Source organism: Semicossyphus pulcher, unplaced genomic scaffold (assembly GCF_022749685.1).
Source record: "Semicossyphus pulcher isolate SPU_LCO1_2020_fin unplaced genomic scaffold, fSemPul1.0.p SCAF_21, whole genome shotgun sequence".
Lineage (NCBI taxonomy): Eukaryota > Metazoa > Chordata > Actinopteri > Labriformes > Labridae > Semicossyphus > Semicossyphus pulcher.
In genome coordinates this window covers 11464444-11492410 of record NW_027211695.1, presented here as the reverse complement: position 1 = coordinate 11492410, position 27967 = coordinate 11464444, and the positions used below count along the sequence as shown (strand labels likewise).

General features: G+C 40.4%; 1 protein-coding gene across 1 annotated transcript; it reads left to right on the top strand.

Moving 5' to 3' along the window:
* Positions 1–359: 359 nt before the first annotated feature.
* On the top strand, positions 360–27705 carry chrnb1 (cholinergic receptor, nicotinic, beta 1 (muscle)). Its single transcript, XM_069672734.1, has 11 exons — positions 360–390; positions 1918–2051; positions 6630–6674; positions 7272–7381; positions 11480–11588; positions 11688–11832; positions 11936–12121; positions 14438–14661; positions 20946–21121; positions 26328–26475; positions 26735–27705. Exons 1-11 carry the CDS (start codon positions 360–362, stop codon positions 26879–26881), a joined length of 1455 nt encoding a protein of 484 aa, XP_069528835.1. The 3' UTR covers positions 26882–27705.
* The last annotated feature ends 262 nt before the right edge of the window (positions 27706–27967 follow it).

Here is a 27967-nt window from a genome sequence, read left to right as displayed (position 1 = left end):
GGAATCATGCAGCTTTCACTTTTTCACTGTGAACAATAAACACACAAAATGTGAAACCCATGCAAATGTGAGAACATCCATTTAAAAGATATGGCCCCTTTAAGAAAGTCATTGTAAATCATGTACAGATGAGCTTGAATGTCAGAACCAAATCAAATGGAATTCAATTCTATTAAATGTTGTAGAGATATAGGTACTCATCAAAAAACTACCATTATATTGCAATGACTTCTAATGTAGCTAAACATTTCATAATAGAAAATTATTCGTAGGATTCGATAAAAAAGCATACACCAAATTTGGGTAGAAATTTTAAAGGATATCAGTAATATTTTGACAAGGCCTCCATTTTGCCCGAAATGTCCAAATTCCATCCTCAAACAAACAAAGGTAAGGTGAAATTAGGACAAGAATATAATATTCAAGGAAAAGACCTGTGTTGCTGCTCACAGCAGTTAATAATCTCATCAGAAACACTTGAACTACAAATAATCATTGTAGTTGAGTGACAAATTCTCCAGGGAAATAAATGCCTTTCCTGTCTTCAGGCAATTGATTTGAAAAACTGACCTCAAACCACTCAGAGAAAGATACAGCTCATTTTTAACTGAATACTTGTCAGTGTCAGTTTTACAATCATGCTCATCACTTTGAAAACAGTGCCCTCTCTTGTGTTTGGGGAAGTTGTCTTGTCATAAAACTGCTGAAAATTCTTCTTGTTTCCTTTATCAAAGTGACTCCAGCAGGGCAAAGCTTACAAGTAACCATTCAAACTGGCTTCCTTATTCTATTGCCAGTTGTATAAATCTATCCTTTTACATGCACAGCACCTCCCCTGATCGCATTGGTTTTAGTTGTTACTTTAGTCAGAGTTATTTACCAAGTCATCTGTGGGAAGAAACTGCTAAAATCCAGCTTTTTACAACAACCTCCCAGCCTCGGCCGTCAGCAGCCATGCTTCCCTGTGCCTAGCTAATGGGGGCGCCTTGCTTGGTGATCGTTGTCATTTATTCCTGTCAGGTCAGATCCTGCCGGGCCCACAGCTATGCCAAACGTGATGAATGCTGCGTCACCAGAGCTGCTGATTATAAATGCTTTTAACCTTCCAATCCTGAGGAGAAAAATGGGTGGAAGTAAAAGTGAATATGCTGTGGAGTGTAAGCATTTGGGTTTTGGTAGGTTTCTAACTTTAAAGGCATGTTGAGAGACACTTCTATTACAGTGAGTAGTACAGTAATAGTCTGCAGGTAATACATGGGCACTGATATTAAGTTTAGCCTCAAAGTTACTTCAAACTCATTAAAATGTCACTCTATTCTCTTTCCTGCCAAGCTCATTGTAATGGCATGTGTACTCGTCCATTTGTGAGCTTTGCCGTCAATGTAAATGGGTGTTAGTCTATTTAGGAAGAATCAGGAGGTTGTTTCATTGACCGTGTTGATTTAAGTTTCTATTTGATCTCTTGCTGCCTAACTTTGCCACAACTAATCTGGCTATCTCCTACTGGGCGACACATCCCGCTACATTAACTAATTCTGGGAAGCCTCTGCTCACTGTGCACTATTGACTCAGCCGCTGAGCTGGAGGGCTCAATGGTTCTCATATCTGAATGCACAGCACACCTTGCCTGCCCGTCAGTAAGCTTCACCCCCACTTGTCATCAGTGTGATGGGTTTTGCAAACAGCAGCCTGCAGAAACTTTAGTTAAAAGTGTTTGGGTATGAATAATAAGCAGTGAAAGAGACCGGATATAGAGAGTGAGAATTATAATTCCTGCCGCTGCAGCTTTTGTAGCCAATAATAAATGAACAATGCTGATGTTGAATAAAAAGGACTGCCAGCAATGAGTTCTATAGCTGAAATCAGAAGTGAAACTGTGATATAAGCCCTTTACCTCTACCTTTATCTTTCATACAGGTGCTTCTGATGTGGAGAAGGCTCTAATGCAGACGCTCTTTGCCAAATACAAACTAAATGTGCGGCCGGCACCCAAGCCTGAAGAGAGGGTGGTGGTTCGTATTGGCATGGTGCTCTCATCCTTTGTTGGACTGGTAAGTCATGAGAGCCTGGCCCTTTCATATATTATACAAATGTACATAGAAATCTAGGCTATAAAGAAACAATGCAAGGAGGATATGAACAATAATAATGTATATAGCTGTAATTCTATTACCGTTACTCTGCTAAAGGGCTCGATTAAGGCCTCCCAATAATTGTAAGCAAATGTTCATATATTGAAGTAGTATTCAATAAAAATTGAGAAAAAAAAACGATAGGAGCGTGGATCAGTTACGGGAACCGCAAATACGTTTAATCTCTACGTGACACCAATTAAATATTTGCAAATGATTAACATTAATGCCTTTCTGATCTACCGTTTCTAACGGTGATCAATGTGTTTAATAAGCGTGATCAGCCCAGTGATGGTAACTTTTTGAAATGGCGCTCACGTCTCCTGCTTCCTGTCGACACACACAACCTCACGCCGTGTGTGCTCTGCAGGTGTAGCCACTAAAAGTAAACAGTCCACGGCATGTCCGCTCCGTTGATGGTCCGTTTATGTAGTCAAACCATTAACCAGCACTGGGATGAGCTGACGCTGATGGCGGGAATGCACTTACTTACAAGCCACCCCGAGTTACGGAGCATCTGCCACGATCATCCCGCCGACATGATCTGTGACAGCAGCAGCATCGCATTCGTACAAGCGGGTGACAGTAGTCAGTTTACTATGTGCTCTGGTGGAGAGCTACACTAATGAGAAATCAGAATTTGCTTGTAGATTAGTGATGGAAAACAAGAAACTGGTGCGCTATCATTTTGCACTGAGCAACAATACAGTAGCAGCTTGATGTGTTGGCTTAATTTGCTTCGCTATTGTACGTCTTGCGATGCACATGCGCATATCGCATTGGCAATTATTGTTTTTTTTTTAAATATTTTTTTATTGAGAGGACAGTGGATAGTGTTGGAAACAATGGGAGAGAGTGGGGATGACACATGGCAAAGGGCTGAGGGCGGGAGTTGAACCCGGGTCCGTCGCATCGAGGACTGTAGCCTCCTGTATATGGCCGCCGATTTAACCGCTGAGCAAAACCGGTGCCGGTACTTGCAATTCTTAAACAATATATCATGCAGCCCTAAAACACATCTTTGTTTAATTCATGAAAATGCAGGCTATGGGGTTGAAGTTAGTGCATACACTGTTTATAGCTTTATTATACTTTCTGTAGTCATTTCTACACTCTACAAAAATGTATGAAATGGAAAATTGTACCATAAGTAGGTTACTTTATATGAGCCTTCAAAATGAGATATTTTAGTGGTTTCATGTGACAGTCAGGACATGAAGGCTCCTGGGACTCACATTTGTCTCCTCTTTTATTACTTGACATTTTACTGACATTTCACTGGGTTTCATTACTGTAATGTCTGAGGCTCCTCTGCCTCAGGAACAGCTCTGCCTTTGACAAGTACATAATTTAAAATCAAGTCTGATTTCAGCAGACAGATGGTCTATAGCCGGACATGCTGAGGAACAATGTACACATAGAAGTCCCACATGACCGGATAATTCAAAATATATATATACATATATGTATGGTTCTGAGCTCATTGCTTTGGGCTACGAAGTCAAATATGTGTTTTAGCAGCAAGTACTGGCTGGGCCTTAAAAACCTTACAAAGGTCCACACACACACACACACAGACCTGGTCACATTATCTCTTCCTTAATTTCCCATATGCAATCTTCTCTGTGGCACATGTATGCACACACCGATACTTACACTCATACACACACTCACTGTCACATTTACATACACAGCGACAGTCAGCATGGCCTTACACCGCCACTCAAGGTCAGTCTCACTCTGGAGAGAAAGTCACTTGAGGCCGATAAGTTCTGGAGTAGAACGATCTTGAGAACTGACCCACTTGGATGCGCGGTCCATCCTCTGCCCAGAACAAGTCAGCTGGATAACAGCAGAGTTATTAGGAGTTACAGGAACTATGAGTAAGTGATATGTATGTGATGAGAGAGGTATTTGCGTGTTTGTGTGAGGGTGAGAGAGAGATGGCTTAAGTCAGCCTCCCTCGACCCCACCCCCCCTTCCTGTTCCAGTCCCAGCTGTCTCTCTGACATTCCTCTGTTTTAAATAGCAGGCCGGGCTCAGGGAAGCTCCACCTTCATGTGGGATAGACAATCAAATACAAATACACCCTACACACACACACACTAGCTCAGTGAGTATCCTGACAAACATGATCTTACATCATAAACTCCCTGGAGGTAGCATCAACAAGTAGAGGCTGTATTTCCAGCATGTAATGTATCTGTAAATCCTAATGTAAATCGTATCATAATTCTTATTGCAATCAAAATTATGAGCATGAGTTGATGGTTTGGTATAAAAATTTTGTATCAAAATTCAAAATTTCTCATCATAGAATGTATACAAAAAGCTGTGCCACCATGATGGGCCTCATGGGCAAGGAGCATCATTCAGTGTCATCTCACTTAGGTCATTTAAAAAAAGACTTAGATGACAAAGTAATTTTTAAAATCATAAGTGATTTAAGTAGTGAGCAAGAGTAGAAAATACCCTCTATTAGCTCTCTCCCAAACACAAGCTGTCAAATATTACAAATGTATTGTCGTTTTCTTATCCTGTCGTGTCTGAATGAAGCTGTAAAGAACAATGACATAAAAGTCACTTGTGTCTGAATGACAAAAAGCCATCGCTTATACTTGCTTTTAACAACATGTTCGCGTGCACATGATGGCTGCCCTGTATGGAAAGCGGACTGGACCAATATGTCTAGTTCACAAACATGACCGGCAAAATAGCTGGCGAGAGATAAGTTCCATTTTAGACATTGAAACCTGTAAAACTAAATGGAAACAAGTCCGGGTCCGATGTGTATGTACATGGAGGAATTGTGGAGAAACGGAGTTGGGACAGTGCAGACAGTTTGTTCTGTCCATCTGTCATCAGTCGCCTTTGCTGGCTATGGAATGTCACTGTCACTGGGCCACTTCAGAGAACTCAGAATTATCATTATAGTGACCTCCTGAGTGTCGCCATTTCTGTTGTTTACATCCCTTGCATTCCGGTTGTTGCATAGGGCCTAAGCTCTCTGGTGTGCCCTCCAGAGGTATCCTCCAGTAACACATGTAGTGCATAGCCAAGTACGTGAAGACTTATGTTCATGACACAGACGGTCGGGTATGTGAACGCTAGGTTAAAAGCAAGTATATCTCCACTGCAACAGGTACTGTAAAATCCGGAATATAAGACACAGTTTGTTTTGGGAGGTATCCCAGAGGGAAAAAAGGTTTTCTATAGCTATTTATTTAAAAAAACGGCTGCAATGGCGATTATGACGGTGCATGTCTGTAACAAAGCGTCAATCAAGTTAGTTTTTGTCGCTTAAAAAAGCGATAGCACTGCGGCATATTGTAAATTGGAGATGTTGTAGAAGCTTGGACCCAGAAACCGTTTACAACTATTGTGACCACTTAACAACCAACATCTTTAGCTAGATTATAGCGCCATAGTTTAGGTAAAATACTGTAACACAATAACAAACCTCTAACTGCATTTTATACTTGGTCGCACTGGTATGTAGGATACAGCCCACTTTTGAGATGAAAAAAAAGTTGCGTTTTTTAAGCACTGAATTTTACGGTAAATGACGGAAGCAGTGTTGCATATTTTACATTTTAAAAAGGGTCTATTGTCCCAATTGTGGCCTTTCTGACCGGGCTCAGTCATCTTCCTTGATACTTGTGGCTCTTGCAAATCAAGAACATTTAGGCTATCTTGAAGCATTGCTTGCTACAGTTTTGCAAGTCTTTAAAAGGAGACAGTAAATGCATAACCCACAGTAACCAACAAGACCCGCTAAATATAACAACTTAGCATTTTCTTTGACCAAGAAGTAGTATTTGAAAAAATATGAAATGAATCCATTGTGTAACACAATAAAGTCACCAGTGCATTACAAATTATAGTTGTATTATATTAATTGAATTCTACATATTTATTTCAGTGCCCACATAGCAGTGCAAAACGAGTTGTTTCTTTCTTTTGCATTAGAAGCATTTCCAGGCAAAACGCCCTGGAAATGTATCACATAAGTAATGTAAATGTATCACAATTAACGGTATTTATTCTTGTAATCTGTTTGTTTCTTCCCAAATCTCCTCAAGCTCTGTTTGCTTACTTTTACATTGGCATTTTTCATGACCAATAAACACAAATCCAGATGCCCTTACATGAGTACTTCCTAATATGACGTCTTGTTTATATTGCTAAAATTTGTCAAGTTTGTATGCAATATCCAAGTAAAAACATTATGAAGCATTCATAGATTACAGATAAAGTTTGTACCATAACATTTGATGAGGTTTTATACCTTTTTCCTTATTTTGTCTTTGGATCCGCTGTGTAATTACTACCTCTAGTTGGAACACAAAAGGTACAAGTGAGGATAGCACATCTAACTTTAGTGCTATAGTTATATAGTTAAGTATAAGGTGTATGTCCCCTTGTAAGCAGCCAGAGAAGCAGCAATAACAAATATTTTGCAATATAACAAATACATTTTTTATATTTTTCTTTCAGAATATGAAATATGAAGAAATGAGCACAACTGTTGTCATGAATCTGGTAAGTAAGCCTCTGAACAAACATTGTAGCTGCAAATTGGAGCTGTATATTTAGTGTATTGTGCGAGTAAATATTGAGTCCCCACACACAGTGAATGATCAGAGAAGGGCTTGTTGCTTTACTAAAACAGAAAGTTGCTCGAAGGGAAACCCCCAACACAGTCTTTAATAATTAAATACCTTATTACAATTTCATATCATTTAAACCAAGTCAACCATGACTCCAGCTGCACTGAAAATAAATGCATTTACATAAGACCTCATGTGCAGCTAAGTGCCAAGACAAAGCACAAATAACAAAGCGAGAACACTTGAAGTAGTCATAATAATACAAAGTATATGCAAAATGAAAAATTATGCAGATGGTTTTCTGTTATGCAAGGACAAATGCACAGGGGAATCGTCCCTGTGGAATGTAATTACAGCAGTGAGAAAGTGACAAATAAACTGATGAAATGACAAACTGGTTACATTTGTATATGCAAAGTTTTTCCCTTCTGTTACTCTCTGTTTCCCTCTTGTCCCTGCCCTTTTCCATGTACTTGTGTGTAATTCCCTCTAAACCACAACACAAACACCTTTGAAATGTATTGAACAGGAATGGACAGATTATCGGTTGAAATGGAAACCCAAGGACCATGATGGGATTGAGGTGTTGCGTATCCCCTCAACGAAGGTTTGGCTGCCAGACATCGTCCTCATCAATAAGTAAGCACATGCACTGCACTCCCATTGGCATGAATTAATTAGCACCAAAGAGATGAGAGGAGAAACCATTTGGTCACTTGGTCCTGCAAACCTAACATGGTGCACAATGTTAAACTGTAAATTAATATAGCTATATTTAGTTTATTGAAGCCATTGACTTTCTCTCTACTGTCTGTCTATTGGCCAATCTTTTGGGACTTCCAGTGTAGCAAGAGGTGAGCGGGTCATAGTTTACAGACCGGTGAGCAATTTGGGATGCAAGAACAAGTGGAGTGGAGAGACAACATATATGACCGGATTATTATCTGCACTTCCTGTATATGCGAAAGGTTTATAGATTTCCAAAATGCCAATTGGTTCTGGGATGCATTATGGCTGAAATTGGAGGATGTTTCTTCTGTAGCATAAATGCTTTCAATGCTTTGCTTCCAAGACACTTTCAGTTGAACTTCAAACCCTAACTGACACCAGACAGGCTATGGTACAGCATTAACATAGGTTACGTATGTTGCTTAAAGTAATAATCTCAAAGATGTTCATTTAAATAAATGTTTGTTATATCACTATCTATCGCCAAATGAGGTAACACAATGGTGATTGAGCCTATGGCCCACTGATGAAAGCCTTTGCATTGCAGTATATAGTATAATAATGGACTGGGTGTCTGTGGCGACTTTTGCAGAAAAAAATCACTAGCAGCGCCCAGTCAGCAGTGGTTGGTCTGCCAGAGAGGGTAGGCGGAGCTAAGAGGCTGCTTTTCCGGTCTCTGCAAGTGTTGCGAGTAAACAGTAATCTACTATGGCTGAACAAACAAAGAAAAGATCGATTACTACAGATACAACTTCAAAAATAAGTAAAATTCCAAAGAAAAATAAAGAAATTTGAAGCTCAGATGAAGGCAAACAGTCTAAAAAGGAAAGCAAGAGTTACAACCCGAGCCAACCGTGGACGTCAGACATGCAACACTGTCTAGATATCAGGATAGTGTGCTCCCGCAATTACTGTTTATCACTATAGGTGCCGCCAAAGAGAACAAAACTGATATCTTGGAGTTTACCACTTTAATATTTAATTCGGTGGCCACCTGAGAAAGCCTAACGAAAGTGGACGTAGCAACTCTGATGTCAACCAAGTTCTGAGTTTAGGCCATTACCTTTCTGTATTTTGGACCCAGAGGTGAACATATATGGCAAAGAGGATGGAACTAGAAAGAACAAGTGTTTAACAAGTGTTAGCAAACCCTATGTTATGAAAGTTATACAGTAATGTCCAATGCTAATTCTGTTGGTTGCTAATTTGATTAAAGACCTGCTCCAGTCATGTTTTAAGACATATAGAATGCTCTGCTTGAAATAATAAATTGTGTCTGATATGTTTTTTCTGCAAAATACGCTTAATTGTCTTCTAGCTCCTTCTCCCTCATTAAAAATTCCAGAATCTGCATAGTCCCTGCCCGATATGCAAAATAAAAAACACAACACGTTTCTGCCAATGTTTAACGGCAACTTGTTGAAATTTAGTAACAAGTAGTAGGAACACTAACGTTAGTAGTCAGTAGTGAGTTTGGAGGACGGGTACAGCTGGCTCGTGCATCGCCAAAGTGATGTGCATAGCATCATCCCGTCCGTTAACGAGATTGGCTCCTAAGGTTTGTGACATCTCAAACCTGCCAATCTGAAAATGTGTTGTTCAGCCTGTCCTTGGTACACTGCAGTTTAACACAGCTCAGAGCACAAGCTCAGACTCATAACTGAGGTGAAGCAGGCAGCTCCCTCCTGTCACTCAAAGCCCTTAAATATGCACAACCTTAATATAGTTTGAAGTTGTGAGTTGTATAAAAATGCAATATCAGTATATAAATATGTCAATTCTACTGTGTAGTTGTGCATTTTAATATGGGGCCTAACTGGAATTGAGTCACTTTTGGAGCTAGCTTTAAAAGGCCATTCAAGGAACTGCGTCTTTGTCATAGGTGGTTGTTGCTTCATAATAGCCATCATCTATCAAGTCCGAAGGATGCAGTTTTTTCACATCCTGGTACCACCATGGTTTCCGTATATCTCCATTACAGTTTAGTATTCCATCAGAATGGTTTCGCCCCAGTGGTTATAGACTCAGTACAGTACAGTCAAGTGCAGTAGAGTACAGTAAATATGTAATGGAAAAACACTATGTCACAGCATTTAATTAGAAAATGTAGAAAGTTAGAACAGTAAGTGTTGTCTCTTATCTCACCCCTCACACAGTCCCATTTACACCGCTGTAAATATCCCAGTGCTCCATTCATCAACACTTTATAGGCAATTAAGCAGCATGGCTCCCTGAAAACTGAGATGATGGCCCCACTCACTTAAAACCACACACATAAACACAAATATATATACACAAAAATGAAAAAGCATGTACACTCTTCGTTTTATGTGTATTATCACTGCTCGTCATTTTAGCAGCAGCAGCATCTTCACTTGGACAGAGTTTTAGGAGGGCCCGCGTTAAGGACGCAAGCTTAAAGTGCTAGAGCCATAAAAACCAAATACAGCACCAGAAGGCGAAATCTGTGTCTAATGACTTGATGTCTCAGTTGTCTACAGCGTTATGAGCTTAACGACCAAAACAAATCTGTATACATCCAACATTAGCGCTGGATTCCGAGGTGTCCTGTGAAATATGTCGAGTTCCTTCTTTTCACCCACGCTTCTCAGGATATTCTAGAGGGGTCTTGCAATATGGGACTGCAGCCAAATGTTAATGTACTCTTGCTGACTCCAATAATAAGACGTTCGTGATAAGGTTACTCACATGTGGATCAAAACTTTCCCTCAGCTCTGTTTGTGGGTTATGTTGTGCTTTTTTTTGCATACGACACAACAAGGCTCAGAGTAAGGATATGGGATGACGTCAAACAAAGAACTCAAGTGAGACTCAAACCTGGGATGCTGCTGTTACATGATTAATGCTGCAGAGTCAGCAGTGTAAGCTGTTAATGTTTCGTCTACAGTTGCGGTGCTAAAAAGGAGGCTGCTCTGCCAAATATATTTTGATTGTGATTATGTTCACTTGAGAGAGTTGGCTTAACCCATCCAGTCATCTGTGTAAAAGCAAAGGGCTGAGTTCGCTATATTCTATTATCCTGAAAGAAGCATTTCTGGTTCTGCTTTTAGTAACAATTAATGTTTGATTAAAGCAGTTAACAAGAACTCAAATTTGTTGTCTATTTTGCGTCCGTGTGGATAAGGCCATTCTTCTTCTCTTTTTCTGATCGTGTCCTGTATATGCTTGTTTACTGTTCCCCAATCTCGGCTCCCATCGGCTATAGTCTGATGCCGATATAGCCTCTGGGGACAGCGGTGAACATGCCATTAAGCGTTAAACGGCATTGCTGAAATTTCAACATCATGATGTAATTTATAAAAAGTCAAAATTAAGCTTTGTCAGGTTTGTCCTCAAGAGGAGAAGAAAACTACTTTTAAAATGCTCGTTTTTTGAACAGAGGTCGGAGCGATCATTTCTGATGCATTTGAGGAAGTCGGGAAATCTGAACACTGAACGGCTTTCGTGACACAGCGTCAAGGGAATTCTCAAGTTGAATTTTAGATCTAGAACGGAATGTTAGCGGTTAGCTTGCAGATGTCTGTTTATAGAGATTAATAAGAAGCTAAATCGTTTTCAGATTTAGCTCTCCACACGGACTGTTTTTCCAGCATATGGCAACCTTGCTGATACGTGATTGGTCAATATTACTCGAACTCGAACACTTGCCATGCCTAAAAAATGCCAACATTCCTGCCTACAGATTCTACATTTCTGTGTAGTAAATGTAGTTATCTGTAAATAAAGATTAAGTATTCCCGAAATAAATATTTCCCCGTAATGACTTCCCCCCACGATTCCTCATCTGTGCGTTTTACATAGATAATCCTGCCTTGAACTGGCAGTGTATAAAGGGCTATTACCTGCAGTGACATAGGCAGGCCTGTGGGTGTGGCTTCATTTTGGCAAGTAGTCCTTTCATTTCAATTCAAAATGTTTCAGTTATAATCTTCTGCTCACAGTTACAAACAGGTTTAAGAAAATAACTTCTACATCTTTATTTTGCAGTAATGATGGGGTGTTTGATGTGGCCCTGCCCGTCCACGTTCAGGCTTATAGTAATGGCAGAGTGACCTGGACTCCCCCTGCACTCTACTGCAGCTCATGTGGAGTTAAGGTGAATTTCAACACACAAACACACACAAACAAACTTAAACTGTTCTTATGCTTTCATTTTCTCTCACTCTGATTCCTCCCTATTTGTTTCCCCATCCAGGTAACTTACTTTCCGTTTGACTGGCAGAACTGCACCATGCAGTTTGGCTCGTCCTCGTACGACTCAACAGAGATTGACATCCAGTATGCACTGGACTCAAAAGGGAAGGAGATCAGGGAGATCCAACTGGACGAAGCTTACAGTGGTAAACTAATTTGTCCTTGTTTCCCCTTTACTATGGACCCTCTTGTGTTTCTGATTCAAAAGCCTTCATTTAGCTAATCTAAATTCTTAAAATGTCTCTGCAGAGGGCGGCGAGTGGCACATCTCACACAGGCCGAGCAGGAAGAACGTGAACGATGGTCTATTTGAGGACATGACCTTCTACCTGATCATCGAGAGGAAGCCTCTCTACTACATCTTGAACATCATCCTCCCCTGCATCCTCATCACCATCATCGCCATCTTCAACTTCTACCTTCCTCCTGATGCAGGTATACCAACAATATAGCAAAGTCACCTTAAGGTTAACATTGAAGGGCAGTTAGTTTTACTGTGACGTTATGACAAATATTATGAAAGGATTCCACTTCGATGTTGCTTTGATTACTGCTCTCTAAAACTGCTAATATCATTTCCTAATAATGCTTGTGTGGTCTGCATAATTAAGTAATTGTCAATTACTGGTGCAAAGGGATTCAATTTCAGATTGGATAGTTGTTTCACATAAAACACTGCTGAATCAATAAGTTTTGTTTGCATAGATTCATTCAGCATGTAGGTGTTCACCGCTGCACTGCAGCAGGTAGATTACCGCTTAAATCCAATGTATACACATTGTGACTCAAGTTGATATGGGGTGATGGAGAGTAAGGTTGATTAACTTTGAAGTTGAAGATGAACACATGGAAACAAAGAAAGTGGAATCTCAGAGAGAGCCCAGGCCAAATTCACTGAACCACATTACTTACACACAATACTGAATTAAATATCCCAAAAATAAAAACAAGTAGAGGTTAATAAGATGCATGTTCACCTTTGTAGAGCTTCTTAGAAAAAAGTAATGGTAAAGTCTAAGAGTCCCATAATAATAAACAAAATGATTCAACATGTTTATTGTCACTCCGGTTATACTAGTACAATCGTGTGAAATTCTTACACTGGGAAAAAAAGATATTTGAGAAATATGTACATTTTTCTAGGTATATACAATTTAAGGCAAATTATGTACATGTAAGGCAGAGGAGAAATATACATTCAGAGGCAAGACCCGTTAATTAAAGTGAATCACAAGAAAAACAGTTTATTTTTCTGTAACCAATGAAGCAGCGGAAAAGGAAGTCTTGACTTGAAGCCTTTTATCGCTAACTGCTGGCTAGACCGGACACGTCCGATATCTTCACCATTGTCCCCAGAGGCTATGTCATCATCAGACTATAGCCGATAGGATCCAAGATTGCACTAGACAGGGACCCCTGCCCCCCTAGGACTGAACCAGGAACCTTCTAGCAGTCAGGCAACGCTAACCACTACCTAACTGCCTGGTTCGGAAACATCTTCCTTTAATTCAAGTCCCTGTGTTTTGTACATTTTTCACTCACTGGTAGCTGTACCAGCAGATATGCATGCCACTCATAATGTATGAATTTCCCCCCTGAGACAAGTCAAGGACATTAAATTGGTGATCCTATAAAGACTTTTTTTGCACCGCACATCCCACAGATTACATGTCAATGAAGATTCTGACTTGTTGAGCTTTGTGGTAATACACTGTAATGATGTGCCTCTGCTGTAATGGTTACGCACTGTGAGATCATGCACTGCCCTAATGCACATCAATTTCTCATTACCTACCAAGTCTAACCAATCAGAGGTAATCACAGTTTATAAGTGACCACTGAAATCACCTGGGAGGCCTCGCTCTATCGGCCAAACAGCTTTACTGAAGATGGGAGATGAATTTTCCATTCGAGACATTACTGGTGAATTGCACTGAACAGCTGCAGCTAAAACAGCAGATCTCACTCGGTTAGAGGAGGAACACCCATGTCCTGGTAAAACAATGAGTTGTAACACCTAAAGGAACAACATGTAATTGTTTCTCTCTTCAACAAGAGTAAATAATGAGCACCACTTAAAAAATAAAAATTATTTCTCTGAGTAAAATCAGAGTGAAACTGGAATTAGTTTCATCCTTGAGTCAAAGTAGACGTTCGTGCCAAATTTTAAGAAACTCCTTCAAGGCATTCCTGAGAAATCATGTTCCCAGGAATGGGATGGATGTGAGATCACACTAACATTGACCTTTGACCACTGAAATCTTATCAGATCATTCTTGAGTCCAAGAGGACGTTTTTGTGAAATTTTATTATAATCAGCATATGAGTTGTTGAATTATGGCCACAAACCTGTTTTGTGAGGTCACAGTGACCTTGACCTTTGACCACCAAAATCTACTCAGTTCATCCTTGAGTCAAAGTAGGTGTTTGTTCAAGATTTTAGGACATTTCTTCAAAGCATTCCTAAGATATTGTATTCACAAGAATGGGTTGGATGTGAGATCCCAGTTATCTTGACCTTTGACCTATGACCACCAAAATCTAATCAGATCATTTTTGAGTCCAAGAGGACGTTTGTGCCAAATTTGAACAAATTCCCTCAAGGTGTTTCTGAGATATCTTGTTCACAAGAATGGGACGGGCGGAAGGACGGACAATCCGAAATCATAATGCCTCCGGCCACATCTATTGCCGGTGAGGAGGCGTACATTTTAAAAACTTATGTTGAAATGCTTTTTTCCCCTCCATCAGGAGAGAAGATGGGTCTGTCCATCAACGTGTTGCTCACCCTAACTGTGTTCCTGCTGCTGCTGGCTAATAAGATCCCAGAGACATCACTTGGCGTCCCCATCATCGTCAATTACATCATGTTCACCATGATCCTGGTCACGTTTTCTGTCATCCTCAGTGTGGTCGTCCTCAACCTGCACCACCGCTCACCCAACACACACCAGATGCCCATGTGGGTCCGCAAGGTGAGATACCTGCACTTGCATCATTAACCAAACTTAAGTAACCAAAGAATCAACCAAAGAATCATGCATATTACATGCTTATTTCCTGTAAAAAGTAAAAAAGGTATCAATCAATATAATATTTGATTGTTTTATTAAGTTATACCATGCGTTCACCATGTCGAGTTTGCAATCCTACTAGCTATCCTGTGGTAGTTGAGCTCAGTCTACAGTAATGTTGACTGGCTAATTCCCAATCTCCACAGTCAAGGACTCATGGAGTGCTTAGTGCTGTCCCACTGTCAAATCACCTAGTGTGTGAGGGTTCTGATGCGGACTTTTCAACGCCAAATTATCCTATGGTAGTTACCCAGAGTTCATAGCATGCCTAAAAAACTGAACGTTACTAAATTTTAATACCAGAAGTAGTATTGAATAATCAATCAATCAATCAATCAATCAAATTTTATTTGTATAGCGCCAAATCATAACCAAAGTTATCTCGAGACACTTTACAGACACATACTTATGGTTACAATGCCAATAATAGTGGTAGACTATGGTGAAGATTAACAAAATAAATAAATAAGCAAGAGAAGCAGAGTAATGATAAAGGCTGAGGTAATTGTAATTGTAACAGTTGAAGTCAACAGGTCTACTATTAGCATTAGCAGCAACAATAATGATACTATGGGGAAGGCTGATGTTAGTAGTTGTTGCAGTTGAGCAGGTCCACAGCAGCAGGTGGTCTGCAGCAACGATCCCCAGGAACCTTCAAGACAAGGGAGCACAAGAACTCCCGGGAAGATATGTGGTTAGTAATGTTAATGGGACCAGAAGATACAGAGTTAATGAGCTGCATTAATATGTCAGAGAGAGAGAGAGAGAGAGAGAGAGAGAGAGAGAGGGAGAGAGAGAGAGGGAGAGGGAGAGAGAGAGAGAGAGAGAGAGAGAGAGAGAGAGTCAGAGAGAGAGAGAGAGAGGGACAGAGAGGGAGAGAGACAGAGAAACACAGAGAGAGGAGAGAGAGAGAGCGAGAGAGAGAAGCTTGGTGTGTCAGATCCCCCCGGCAGTCTAAACCTATAGCAGCATAACTATGGGCTAGTCCAAGCCTGAACCAGCCCTAACTATAAGCTTTATCAAAGAGGAAAGTTTTAAGTCTACTCTTAAAAGAAGAGAGGGTGTCTGCCTCCCGGACCTTGACTGGTAGATTGTTCCAGAGGAGAGGGGCCTGGTAATTGAAGGCTCTACCTCCAAAACTACTCCTAGAGACTTTAGGTACCACAAGCAGGCCTGCATCCTGGGAGCGCCATGTTCTAGAGGGGTAATATGGCACTATGAGCTCTTTAAGAGAGAGATAAGAATTGTTTGGGAGCCAAAAGAGCCAGGTCTTATTGCTGAGCCGAGCCAAATGATCTGACTCACTGAAAAGAGACGAAATCCCCATCACGTCTTGGTTTTACATGTCGGACTGAAGTGATTTTGTTGTGGTTTTTTTAGGGCTCTCTGGCTCTGCAAAATACACCCAATTTTTTTTCTCTCAAGAAAGGTAGCTTCCACGTGCAGATGACATGATGACAGATGATATTTCAGAACAGAGTAGAACTTCAGTTGGCTTTACAGGATACCTACTGTACAATATCACAAAGAATAGGACAATACGTACTTGACAAAATATCATTTGAAAATAATTTGATTAATGTAAAAATGATTATATTCCCATTTTCCGTTTAAAAATAGTCTGTTACACGCACAGTGAGAGCTGCGTCCATGGCAACGGCTAACTCTGTAGCCTTCTTAAAAATTAGCTAACCTTACTGTTTTTACTCACATTAAATGAAGTAAGACAAGGCAGGAATCAGCGCAACACCTGACTGAGGTTTTCTGTTTTGTCATTGTCAGAGTCTGATGATATTTTCTTTTCCAAACACCGGCGTATCCCGTACTGTGTTCTGTTTAATGTTATGGACTGTCTTCAGTTTTGTAGATCTCTCTGTCGTAGGCTTCAGTTCTTGCATTGTTTAACCTTAATTGCTTTTCCTCCGCTCTTTTGTCTCTTTACTTTTGATTCCCTCTGAAAACAAGGCGACGTCAACTTTACAGGACTTCTTTTGGCTGTTGATATGATTAAAGTTAGTGCTCCGGATTGTGTGATTAAAGCCGCAAAGCCATTATGGAGAAATAACAGAACTCAGAATGCCATAATTAACCAATCAGAATCAAGTATTTACCACAACAGTGTATTGCATTTCAATGCAATTTGCATCAAAAAGAGGCATGGTGAGTAATTTCAAAGTGATGTCATCATGAAACCAACAACTCTCAGAATTAGAGGGAGTTAAAACCTTCAGAAATATATCAAAGTGCAATCAAATTAATTATTAATAAGAATATTTATTATATAAGAAAGTTTAAAAAGTTTCCTTTCCATTAAGAGACCATAAACAACTGTTTGTTGAACATTCTGAGATTAAAATGTAAAATTCATAACCTTGGTTCACCTAATTATATATTTATGCAACAATAAAACTAAGACAGCTTCATACTAACTTAGACAATTTACACACCTGATTACATTTAACTAATTATAACAGCAAAGGACTGTAATTAGGTGCAAAAGCTTGCAACCATTTCCCCATTCTATTAGCTTGTCAGTACCTCTTAATGAAAACAAGTCATGAAAATGTTCACATAACCCAAGAAATTCAATCCACGCACAAAATTCATTATGTGAGCATGCAACACTGCCATCTATGTAGTAAGTTACAGCCTTGAAATAATTAATTCATGTAATGTTAATTATGATAATTTGGTGTGATGGAGGCAACAGATCTTTTAGGTTCAGGCCCACTATAAGATTAAGTCGACACAGTTCCTCAACAGCCTGAACGTCATGTTATAGCATTAACCTCCATCACTGGCTGTTGCCCTTAATGTACGTTATGTGCAGCTAATTACAGGCCTGAGCAGCAGCTCCATACTTTGCTCCTAGTTCTGTCACGCTTTCAGGGAACATTCACCTCATACACAGGTGATTTGTGTGGTTTAATGGAAGCAAGCTTCTTGGTGTTTGATTGATGGGAGAAAAGGAGATTAAAGGTTCTGCTTCCTTTCACTTCTACTCTTCAGATCATCAGTGTCATATAATGTGGAAAGGAGAGACTTGTTCACAGAACATTTATTTTAAAAGAATCAACTTTTTAAAGCTGCACTTATTAACAGTTTTATTAACGATGGACCAAATGACAATATTTAATGTGACTGTTGAAGCCACAGATGATAATTATCACCCATGTCTGACAGATGCATCAGGCACCCCTCCTGTTCAGACTGATTTCCATCCAGCCTGATTCATGTTGGGCCGATCAGAACCGTTGAACTAACACCTACTAAGCAAAAAAAAAAGACGGTAATCCCAGGAGTTGGTGAAGACCTAAACAAAGTAAAAAACAGATTTAACGTTGGGTTTAGATTCTTACTTTTGAGTATGTGTATAGGGATGCAGCGATTAACTGGTTTCACTATTAACAACGCTTAAAAACATAATATTTATTTAATTGTAAAGGCTCCCCTACACCAGTTATTTCTGGTCTCACTCTCAAAAAACGGGCCGGTAAGCTTTTTTGGCGCAACCTGCATAGAACAAAAACAAAGTGACACCCGTGGTGCACCAGCCAAATGTGCCGTGCTTATCAAGAGCCTGGGGGCTACGCTACATTAGCTTTACTGTGGCAGAGGGACCACGCAGTGACGCTTTGTATACACCGGTGAAACGAGTGAAGTGGGCAGTGTGGGGTTATTCAAGACGACGGATCCCCCGTCTGCAAAACCTGCCGGAAAAAAGTTGTGGCTAAAGTGTCAATCACATGCTTAATGTTGCTTCCTACCATCAGTGTGGAGTATACGCTACACTGATTAGTAATGTGTAAAACAGTGACATGACATCAGGAGCTTATAGACTTCCACACTATACCCTGGGATTTGATACAAACAAACAACAGTTATAGTCAGGATTTTCAGGCCACATGTAAGAAACAGACAGGGCAGCAATGCTAAGTGAGTTACAGCAGCCATCATTTTGATATAAGGTCTTTGTAGATGAAGTGGACTTCTCCAGGATGCAGTTTTCTTTTTACATTTATGACTCATAGGTGCCAAGCTATGGGATATGGAACAGGTGTCACATGGGGTCAGTGAGGTAAATGTGTTAAAAGAAGCACAAAGGGTCAGGTCCCAGTGCAAACCTGTTTACTCTAAGAGATGATTATGTGCTTGAGTTTCCCTATGGATTGACAAAATTGTGTGTAATTGTACGCATTTCCTGTATCCAATAATAACTGAACACACAATTTGAATATTTCAGAGCATAGCCAATGATTTGGAACAGAGAAGTAGCTCGGCTAAACGTGAAATAATGTGAGTCAGATGACCTGGTGTGACTTTGTTGAGAAAATTGGAAAAAAATCTCACTTGCCGTGTTTCACCTGAAGCCAAAACAACCTTAACTGTATTAACTCCACTATTCCACCAGGACCACAGCCAGGACTAAGATCGTGAGTCCAAGCTGTAACAGTCTTGTACATAAAATAAAGGGTAAGATAATGTTTCACTGCCAAGGATCCAAATTCACTCGATCCTTGATTTATTTATTGTTGGCCAGTGGTTAACAGTATTTACATTTTTTGTCAAACATTCTGGCATCAGCTTTATCAGCCCATACAAATCCTATCTCTGAGCGAGTACTATGAGCTCCTCTTCACTGGCTATGGATGACGCGTCTCCATCTCCCCTCATTGTACGAAAGTGATGCCCCCGTAAGTGGCCGCTGCCAACGTGTGCTTTGGAGCCAGAGTCTGCCCAGTAGAGATCTGCTGGTAGAGCCGCTGTATTGACATACCACCCCTTCGGCTAAGATGGAAACACACATCCTTCATGTCCACGCATTAAACAGCGGAGCAGCTTCTCGTGTTGGTCAGTTCAATGAATGGACTTGTTGTTTTAGTTACGTCTCCTCTCGCCGTTCCTCCTCTGCTCTAATCCTGAGCAGATCAGCTACAGGAAAATTAACACTGCCGTCCATCTTTTTATACAGTCTATGGTTTATGAAGGTTTAGCCAAGGAGCCAACTGCGTGATGACCTTGTGTCTCAGTGAATCAGGCACTGATTACACATAGATGTGGCTCCAAAGTCAATAAAAACTGCTGCTCACATTTCCACGATGCAATTTTCGTAGTAAATCAGGTCCACAATGACACAAATGGACGTCTTTAAACCCCCTACTTAGCTGCTGTGATCCTGTGACGGTGTGGGAGTCACAGTTCTGTCCCGCACACCACAAGAACAGTTCAGGAGAAAATTGACAAGTGTAGTTGGAAACATGGCAGAATAGACTGAAATGCCAGATGAAGCCACCTAAGAACATGGACATGTTTCATTCTGAATGAATGAAGTCGCCCTTTTTTCTTTGAAACTACAAAACAAGTCAAACTGCTTCACCTCTTATTACATCTCAATTGTATCTACAATACAGCATCGCTCTTGCCACTGGGCTATCATTGACATCCATCTGTCAATGCAGGCAAGCCAAGAGTCGTTTCAAAAGAATGATATCCAAGTGCCTCAAAGCGCAGATAAAAGAGCCATTCACAGAGGCAAACAGCATTTATGATATTGATCAAGGCTCACATTTGGCCCTATGATTTGCTGTTTTATCTTCAAGTCAAATTCCTCTGGTAGTCTGCACAAAGGCAGCTCTGACAGCCAAGGAGCACCGCTGGATGGTTATAAGAGAGGATTTACTTTATTTTTCTCTGGTTTTATCAAACTGTCGTTTCTTTTTTAAATACGCACATTTGGGAGCTGCCAAGTACAAGTACAGTCGCTGACTTGAGGGCTTTGCCAGAGATCCTTTGCTCAAGGACACCTTGAGAGGAGACGTAGAGGAATGGAAAACATTGCCCATTTGGATTCCCCACCCACATCGTTCAGCAGCAACTGTTCTCAAAGGTTATCTCACTGCCAACAGTTTGACTCATTTCTAAGCCTCAGTAGGCAAATACCAAGAAAGTACATCTTAGCTGCTCCATAAATCATGACAAAGGAATCCAAACAAATGGATTTTGTTACCAAGGAAGACTTTTGAGGTCTCGGAGAGCTCACTGTACAAATAGACAACCTTATTTCTCTTAATGTGGTTTTGAAGCAAACAAAAATACTGCTTCCCCGTATCCACATGAAATTTGGAATGAAAGTGTAAAGAAGTTGTGAAAGTTATCCATTCGATCGATCATTTTTCTCCTCTCAGATCTTCATTCACATGCTGCCTCCTTACCTGGGCATGCTGCGGCCGAAAGTAGAGACCCCCCTGTCCCTGGAGACCTTGCCCCGCCGAGAGAAAAAGATGGTGGCCATCAACAAAGGGGCTGATGAATACTTCATCCGGAAGCCTGACACCTCCATCCTGTTCCCCAAACCCAACAGGTGAGACTGGGCCCACTCTGGGATCAAGGGTCATATGAAAGGTCTAGGAAGAAGTATTAAATACTGTGTGACCTGAGGACATGCAAGAGTACTACACAAAAGATTTCTACACATTTGTAATTCATAATCCATATCTGACGAGCTGTTGCATGTGTTTTATAAAGAAGGAATAACATTGTGCTGCTGAAGTGGTTAAAAACACATTCAGGGCAAACTGATAAAATGTGTTTGATAGCGCTATGAAATTAAATCCAATAGTTTATGTATCATTTCCTGTGTTTGGTATTCATAGAGTTTCAGGTCCGTGTTGCTGGGTTATCTTTGAAGTCAGCCAGCCAGCATTTCCTGCTTTCCCTTAGCTTGCATTATTTTGTCCACACAGAAACAACTTTTATTCCACATAAACAAAGTATACCACGTGTAGCGCTTACCTCAAATATGAAAAGACAGAATTTTTAAGACAAGATAACACACGTTATCTTCCTATACCCGTATCTACTGTATACATTAATGAATCATGTTGATGCACTGAGGCCTGTAGTGGACCAATCATGGGGGCAGAGGGTGTGGCCACCCCAGGGCCCACGCTCAGTGGGAGCCCCCCAAGCTACGTTTCAGCCATAGACTGTGTATCGTCATATACAGTCTATGGTTTCAGCACTGTGGACAGCGCCACACTTATGGCGTCACTGCGTGATCTGACGTTCACTCTTTTTCTTTTTTAACAAAACCTAAACAGATTTAAAATGCATCCAAAATAAAGCGAGAGAGAGTTCCTTCAATGGGAGTTTTGAATTTTAAAATTAGTATCAGAAGGGCCCATCAAGAAGCTCTGCACCCTCTGGGTTGAGAGTCTAAGCCCGCCTCTGACTGAGGCTTTTTAGTAACTTTCTTTTCTTTTCTCCAGGCTGCACTTGCAGCTTTTTCACAAACACACCCTCTCAAAAGTTGTTGTCACTTGCTAGCTAGGTCATTCCTGGCTCTGTTGGTACCAGGATTTCTCAGATTGACACCAATTACCGACATTGTGTGTCAACTGCCAGGTGCCTGTCCATTTGTCTCTAGATAGTGGCAGTTTCACTGTGTCTAACATGTCACACATCAGCTGCAATCTGGTTTACTACAGCATTATGTAGAAGTGATAGACAGATAGATATACATTAATCGGTCGGCCGATTAATTACCTTTTGACATAATCAGCATTGGCCGATGTCTGCGCTCACAAGGCCGATTAAACAAAATATGTCTGCATACACAGGCATCCTCATCTGTGTGGCTGGCTTGAAGCATGCGCTTCCCAGAGTCTGCTGCAGGTACTTTCTCTACATAGTCTACACTCCCCATAACAAACCTGCCAGACGTCACATGCATATGTCACACAAAAGGCCACCGTTCTTAAAGGGGAAGGCTACACCCTTAAACATCTAACTCAATAACAATTACTACAATAATGTTGTTTATTTATTTTTGATGTAAGTTTGCAAATGTTTGTTCTCTCTCAAGTGCACTAAAACTTTATCATTCATATACCTTAATTTTATTTTTTATTTTTTTTTAGTACATATATTTTTTTATTCTAAAAAAAGTGTACTGCAGACAGAATGTAGATCTACTTGCAGATAATGCAGACAACAATTAATGTAGTGTTAAACAAATGTTCATTCAAGTTTATCAGTTTTGTATCTCATTTGTTATTATTATTAAATTGTTGTATTTTATCAAATGCAAAAATAAGCAACAACATGATATCTGCCTCATATATCGGCCATCAGCCGCCCTGCTCTCTAAATATTGGCACTGGCCGTTGAAAAACCCACATCGGTCAACCACTATTATTTAGTTGCAATAAAGTGTCCAAAGTACTGTAGAATGAAATACTGACATTGTATAGGAGATTTGTGAAAGTAAAAATATGTTAATTGTCAGGTGTGTTTTCAGGACAAGACATGCAACCAACTTTTAAAATGTTTTTTTATATGAAACTATTTTGATGCAACCTGAGGACATCAGGAAAATCTCACAGCTGTGTGTAATTGTGCAATGTTAAAAATTCACTTCCCTTCTGGTCTGAACACCATAAAGTATAAAATTTAGTCCATTCATTTATGAGGGGTTTTGGTCAGGACACCTGGGCATTTAGATATAAACTGAAACTGAAAAATTCTAATTGAAGGTGTGTCATGGTAAAAAAAAAAAAAAAAAAAATTAAAATAAAACTATTTTATTGTAAGGTATAATGGCCTCTGAACCCAAACACCTCAATGTGAAACCCAGACTGATGATTTTGTGTTTTTACTGCCCCTGAAGCTGTTGAGTAAGGAGCTGGATTTTGGCCAAACCATTCTATCAGTCTAGCTGTAGTCTCTATACTTTGTAGACAGGAAACTGGTGACCTTGTTCAGTTGAATTTCGTAGAACAAGCAACTGTACAACCTTGGAATCAGCTATGTGACATCCTTAACCAGCCAACCTCCCTGCTGCTCTATTAATACACACTGAAGTCTTCCTCACAGTCTGTGGCCGTCCCTGCCTCTGTATCCGTCTGCACCTCCTGTAAGGACTGAAATCTGTCTTGTGGGAAAGACTGGAGGCGGGCAGAGAATCGTTGCTAAAATAATAATGACCTGCACAAATCGACTCTGACACATTAGAGCGGGACGCTGCGTGTCTAGGTGTTAGAACGGGTGACAGAATAAGGAGGGGCGGCTCTATTAGAGCAATTTGATGAGACAGCAGTATGTTTTGAGCTTACACATACACACACCTTCTTAATTGGGTTTAGTGCATGTCTTGGCACCAGATGCAGCCAGTTTTAGTTGAATTAGTCTCCTGAACAGTCATTTACTTCTCGCTGATGAAGTGCTACTTTGAGCCACGTACGAGGGAAAAGGGAGGAGGGTTTAGGAGGCCAAACTGTCTCTCCATCTACCTCCCTTTCTTGCCTCTCTATCTCTCCATCTGATGAGGCTCCACCTCTCTGAGGTCACAGCCTCTTCACCTGCCACACACACAGGAGCAGCAGCGATGGCTGCGCTGCATTGTAAACTCCCAAACTGCTCCACGGAATACTAAGCAGCTCTTTACTCTGCCCTCGCTGACAGGTTACACTTCATTTTAATGATTCTTGGAGAGACACAGTGCTATACTGCCCTCTGGTGGTTAGACAGATCACCTGCATCTTCTGGCCTTGTTTTTAGGATCTTAAAAAAGGACGTGAAAGAGGTGTTTAATATTTGAGGTGTTTCATAAGAAGACAGATGTTTATAAAAGACAGTGCAGCTGTTCTGCAAGGGCTTTTACATGAATTAATTAATTTTAAGTTTCTTTGGACAAGGTCATGTTAGAACTGCAAAACTAGACAAGTTTAGGGACTTTGTTTAAAGGGGAACCTGCTTAAAATGTAAAACAAAATGCATTATATCTAGCTTAATATTGTTTAATGAGACTTCACAAACAGTATGCAGGTACATGCTTAAGAGGCAACGCCTCATACTGCATGTGTGTTTTTGTGCACTCGCAACTATATGCATTGCAACTCCTTTTCTGTTATATGCCAAGAAAACATGGTAAACATAAACACTACCAGTCCAAAGTTTGGACACATTTTCTCATACAAGTGAATGGGAAAGTGTGTCCAAACTTTTGACTGGTAGTGTATTACAGTTTGAAGAATTGCTAAACTTTCCTACTTAGCAATGACCTAACTTCATTGCCATAGTTGTGTGCAAACACAATGCAGTGAGTGACACTACAAACATTTTGGATGTACACAGTTTGGGTTTTACCTACAAAAAAAGTGGTTTAAATAATCTGACAAAAAGCTGCTTAATTACAGCCTGTTTTGCAGTGCTAACAACCCAAAGCCAAATGAATGGCTAAACCTACAAAAAAATGCTTTTATTTCAGAGGCAATCTCATTTCTGAACATGTAATATCCTGCGGAGACAGTCGTGCTGTATCACTACTTAAAACTGAAGGAGTATTAGAGCTCTGTGTCTGACGCTCTACTGGAAGCAGCTAATGGAAATCTATGTGTCATTGCTCAAGGACACTGTGTGCGATTATGCATGGAATGCAGCAGGGAAAATCCGAGAAGAAAAGGTTAATGAATCATGCTTTCAGTTGTATAATACCTGTGTTTTAAAGAAAGACTCCTTAACATTTACATTTGCATTTGTAAGCAAGTAAATGCTCCCCATATCATACACTCAGGTGTTTGTTGCTTCAGCCTTACTCAGTCTGATATGGACAGTTTAGCGTTAAGCTATTTACAATATATTTTGTACAGAATTGACTTTCCCCGAGTCACTTTTCAGACATTTGCGATTACCATTACAACTTCCTTCACTGTGTCTTGTGGCATGAAGCCAGAAAAGTTCCACTAAATGACCCTGATCGTCCCCATCTTGGACGAGCCTCCCTTTAATTCTTCTTCCCAACACACAAGTCTGATACATTCTTCTTAGTTTCTCCTTGTATTTTGATATTCCTCAAGAAAAAAAAGAAACATATCTGATGATTTATAGATGTAAATTTCACAGTGTCAGTTGACTGCTGATAGGAGCCGATGCATTACGTTCCGCCTGCTTTTGCTCTGATACAATACAATACAAAATAAAATCTTCTTGTTAGACCTGACATGTGAAAAGTTGTGAGTGACAGCAGACTAAGAAGAGTTACCCACAGCAACCTTCCTCAAGCTTCCCCCAACAAATACTGACAGCTGACAGTAAGGGGGGACAGGAAGTAAAGACAAACACATGCATTTCAGTTTGGCAATAAGTACACAGAAACATGCACACACACACACACACACACACACGCACACACACACACACACACACGCACACACATATATATACACACACTCAAACAGAGAGTTTCTGCAGCCCAGTCAGCAGATCGGTGACTCCTAAACTGGCAGAACAAGCCTGGGGTGTTCCTCTGACCTTCTCTTTATTTCTGTCTGAAAAGTGCAAAGATGACGTGCAGCCGGCCTCATAAACTCTTCATTATTTTTACGCTTTTGATTTTAGTCTCATCCAACATTGCTGCATTCTACAAGCTTATGTGCATTTGTTCAGAATTTGATGTTTCCACTTTGCTTTGGACTCACTCCATTTTTTCCTGGATCAATCCTGAGTTTCATTTGTGATACCAAATTGATATTTTCCTGTGACATTAATGTGTGTTTGTTTCCATGTAGGTTTCATCCGGAGGGCATGTGTACAGATCTGAGAAAGTTCATTGACGGCCCCAGCAGCTACCTCACGCTACCTGACGAGCTGAAGTCAGCCATAGAGGCCATCACATATATCGCTGAGGCTCTTCAGGCTGAGAAGGACTACGAAGCTGTAAGTCTGAATTGGATTTAAAACTATTTCATCTTTTCTTTCTCACTCCTATTTTCCTTTTTTAAGATGCCGGTTTTAATCCTTTGTTCCATTATTTGGTCTCTTAAGTCTTTCTTCTTTTTTCCATTTCTGTCTGTCTGTCTTCTTCTATCCTCCCATTGCTCCTTTCATATGTCCTCTTATTCACTTCCCATGATCCTCTACTTCCTCTCCTATTCTGTTTACTTCTTCCTCCTTGACATCATCCATCCTCCTCCAGCTGAAGGAGGACTGGCAGTACGTGGCCATGGTGGTTGACCGCATGTTCCTCTGGATCTTCGTCGTCTTCACCACTGTGGGCACCTTGGCCATCTTTGCCGATGCCAGTTTCAACCACACACCCACCGACCCCTTCAAACCCACCTGAAGCAGTGGGACACTTGGTTTTACCCAGTCTTTGTTAGCACGTCAATGAATAAGGATAAGAAGAAAGTCAAGCTACCAAATGATTCTCTCGGTGTAGGTCCCTATTGGCCGATATTGCCAATATTTGAGAAACTCTTGTATGTATTCCAAGAAACTAGTCCTCACATGTTTTCCATTGTCATCTTGTTTTAGAAAGCATTGCCGATTTACTGTACTTTCTCTGACTGCAAACCCCAATTGACCTCAAGTTGTAGACTGTCAAATCTTGAAATACATCTTTGCATTATTCCCTGATTGTGTCAAAGTGTGTAATAATAAAACACTTTCGTTCTTGGTCATATGGAAGGCAAAGACTGCAATTTTATCTTGTATGTGTCGCACTTGGACCCCATAATGCATGAGTCCTGTACAACCAGTGCTTGACCTTTACCTTCACCGCTGCTTTAAGACCAAAGTTACCAAAATCTGCCAAACCAGGTCAATATTTGAACAGAAGTGCATGTTTCTATTTTCTACTCATTCTGAGAGAAAGGCGTGTTGTTTGACCAGCTGAGGTTTGTATGCAGCCAAACGTTTCCGCGAGGTCTCTTCATCATTCAAACTGAATTTGCGAATGAGTGAACATCTTGAGCTTTCTCAGCTGAATGAGCAGCAGTGCTCAAGAACTTCTCAGCCTCTGTATTGTTGCCTTAATCACAAGAAAATGTCTTGTTGCCAAGAAATATTTGGACGGATCTCTTGGCCTAGATCATTTATACAAGCTGAAACAACATTATGTGTGCCAGCATTGATAATTGCATGAAATTTCACAACCCAGCCATTGTTACTGTACCTGACAGGTGTATAAATACATAAATCAGCGCTACTGGTGTGGTTTTTTTGTGTATTTGGACTCTGGGACTGTAGAGTGTGGATCAGGGTTTAGTATTCCAATGTGGTGTTCACACATAAACACGAACAGAAACCAGATGCTATAACGAGCAGGGTGTATGCCTTTTCCTTTTCCTGTGTCAGAATGTGCTGGAGCGTTGCACATGCTTCATGGATATTTTTTGCAACCATCATAATCCTCTTTGTATTTTCGGCA

Excerpts from the sequence above, each read along its gene's own strand:
- chrnb1 (XM_069672734.1), top strand. The coding sequence starts at position 360 with ATGTCCAAATTCCATCCTCAAACAAACAAAG. Across the intron at positions 12,122-14,437 it reads CTACCTTCCTCCTGATGCAG|GAGAGAAGATGGGTCTGTCC; the intron begins GTATACCAACAA and ends CCCCTCCATCAG. Across the intron at positions 21,122-26,327 it reads CTGTTCCCCAAACCCAACAG|GTTTCATCCGGAGGGCATGT; the intron begins GTGAGACTGGGC and ends GTTTCCATGTAG.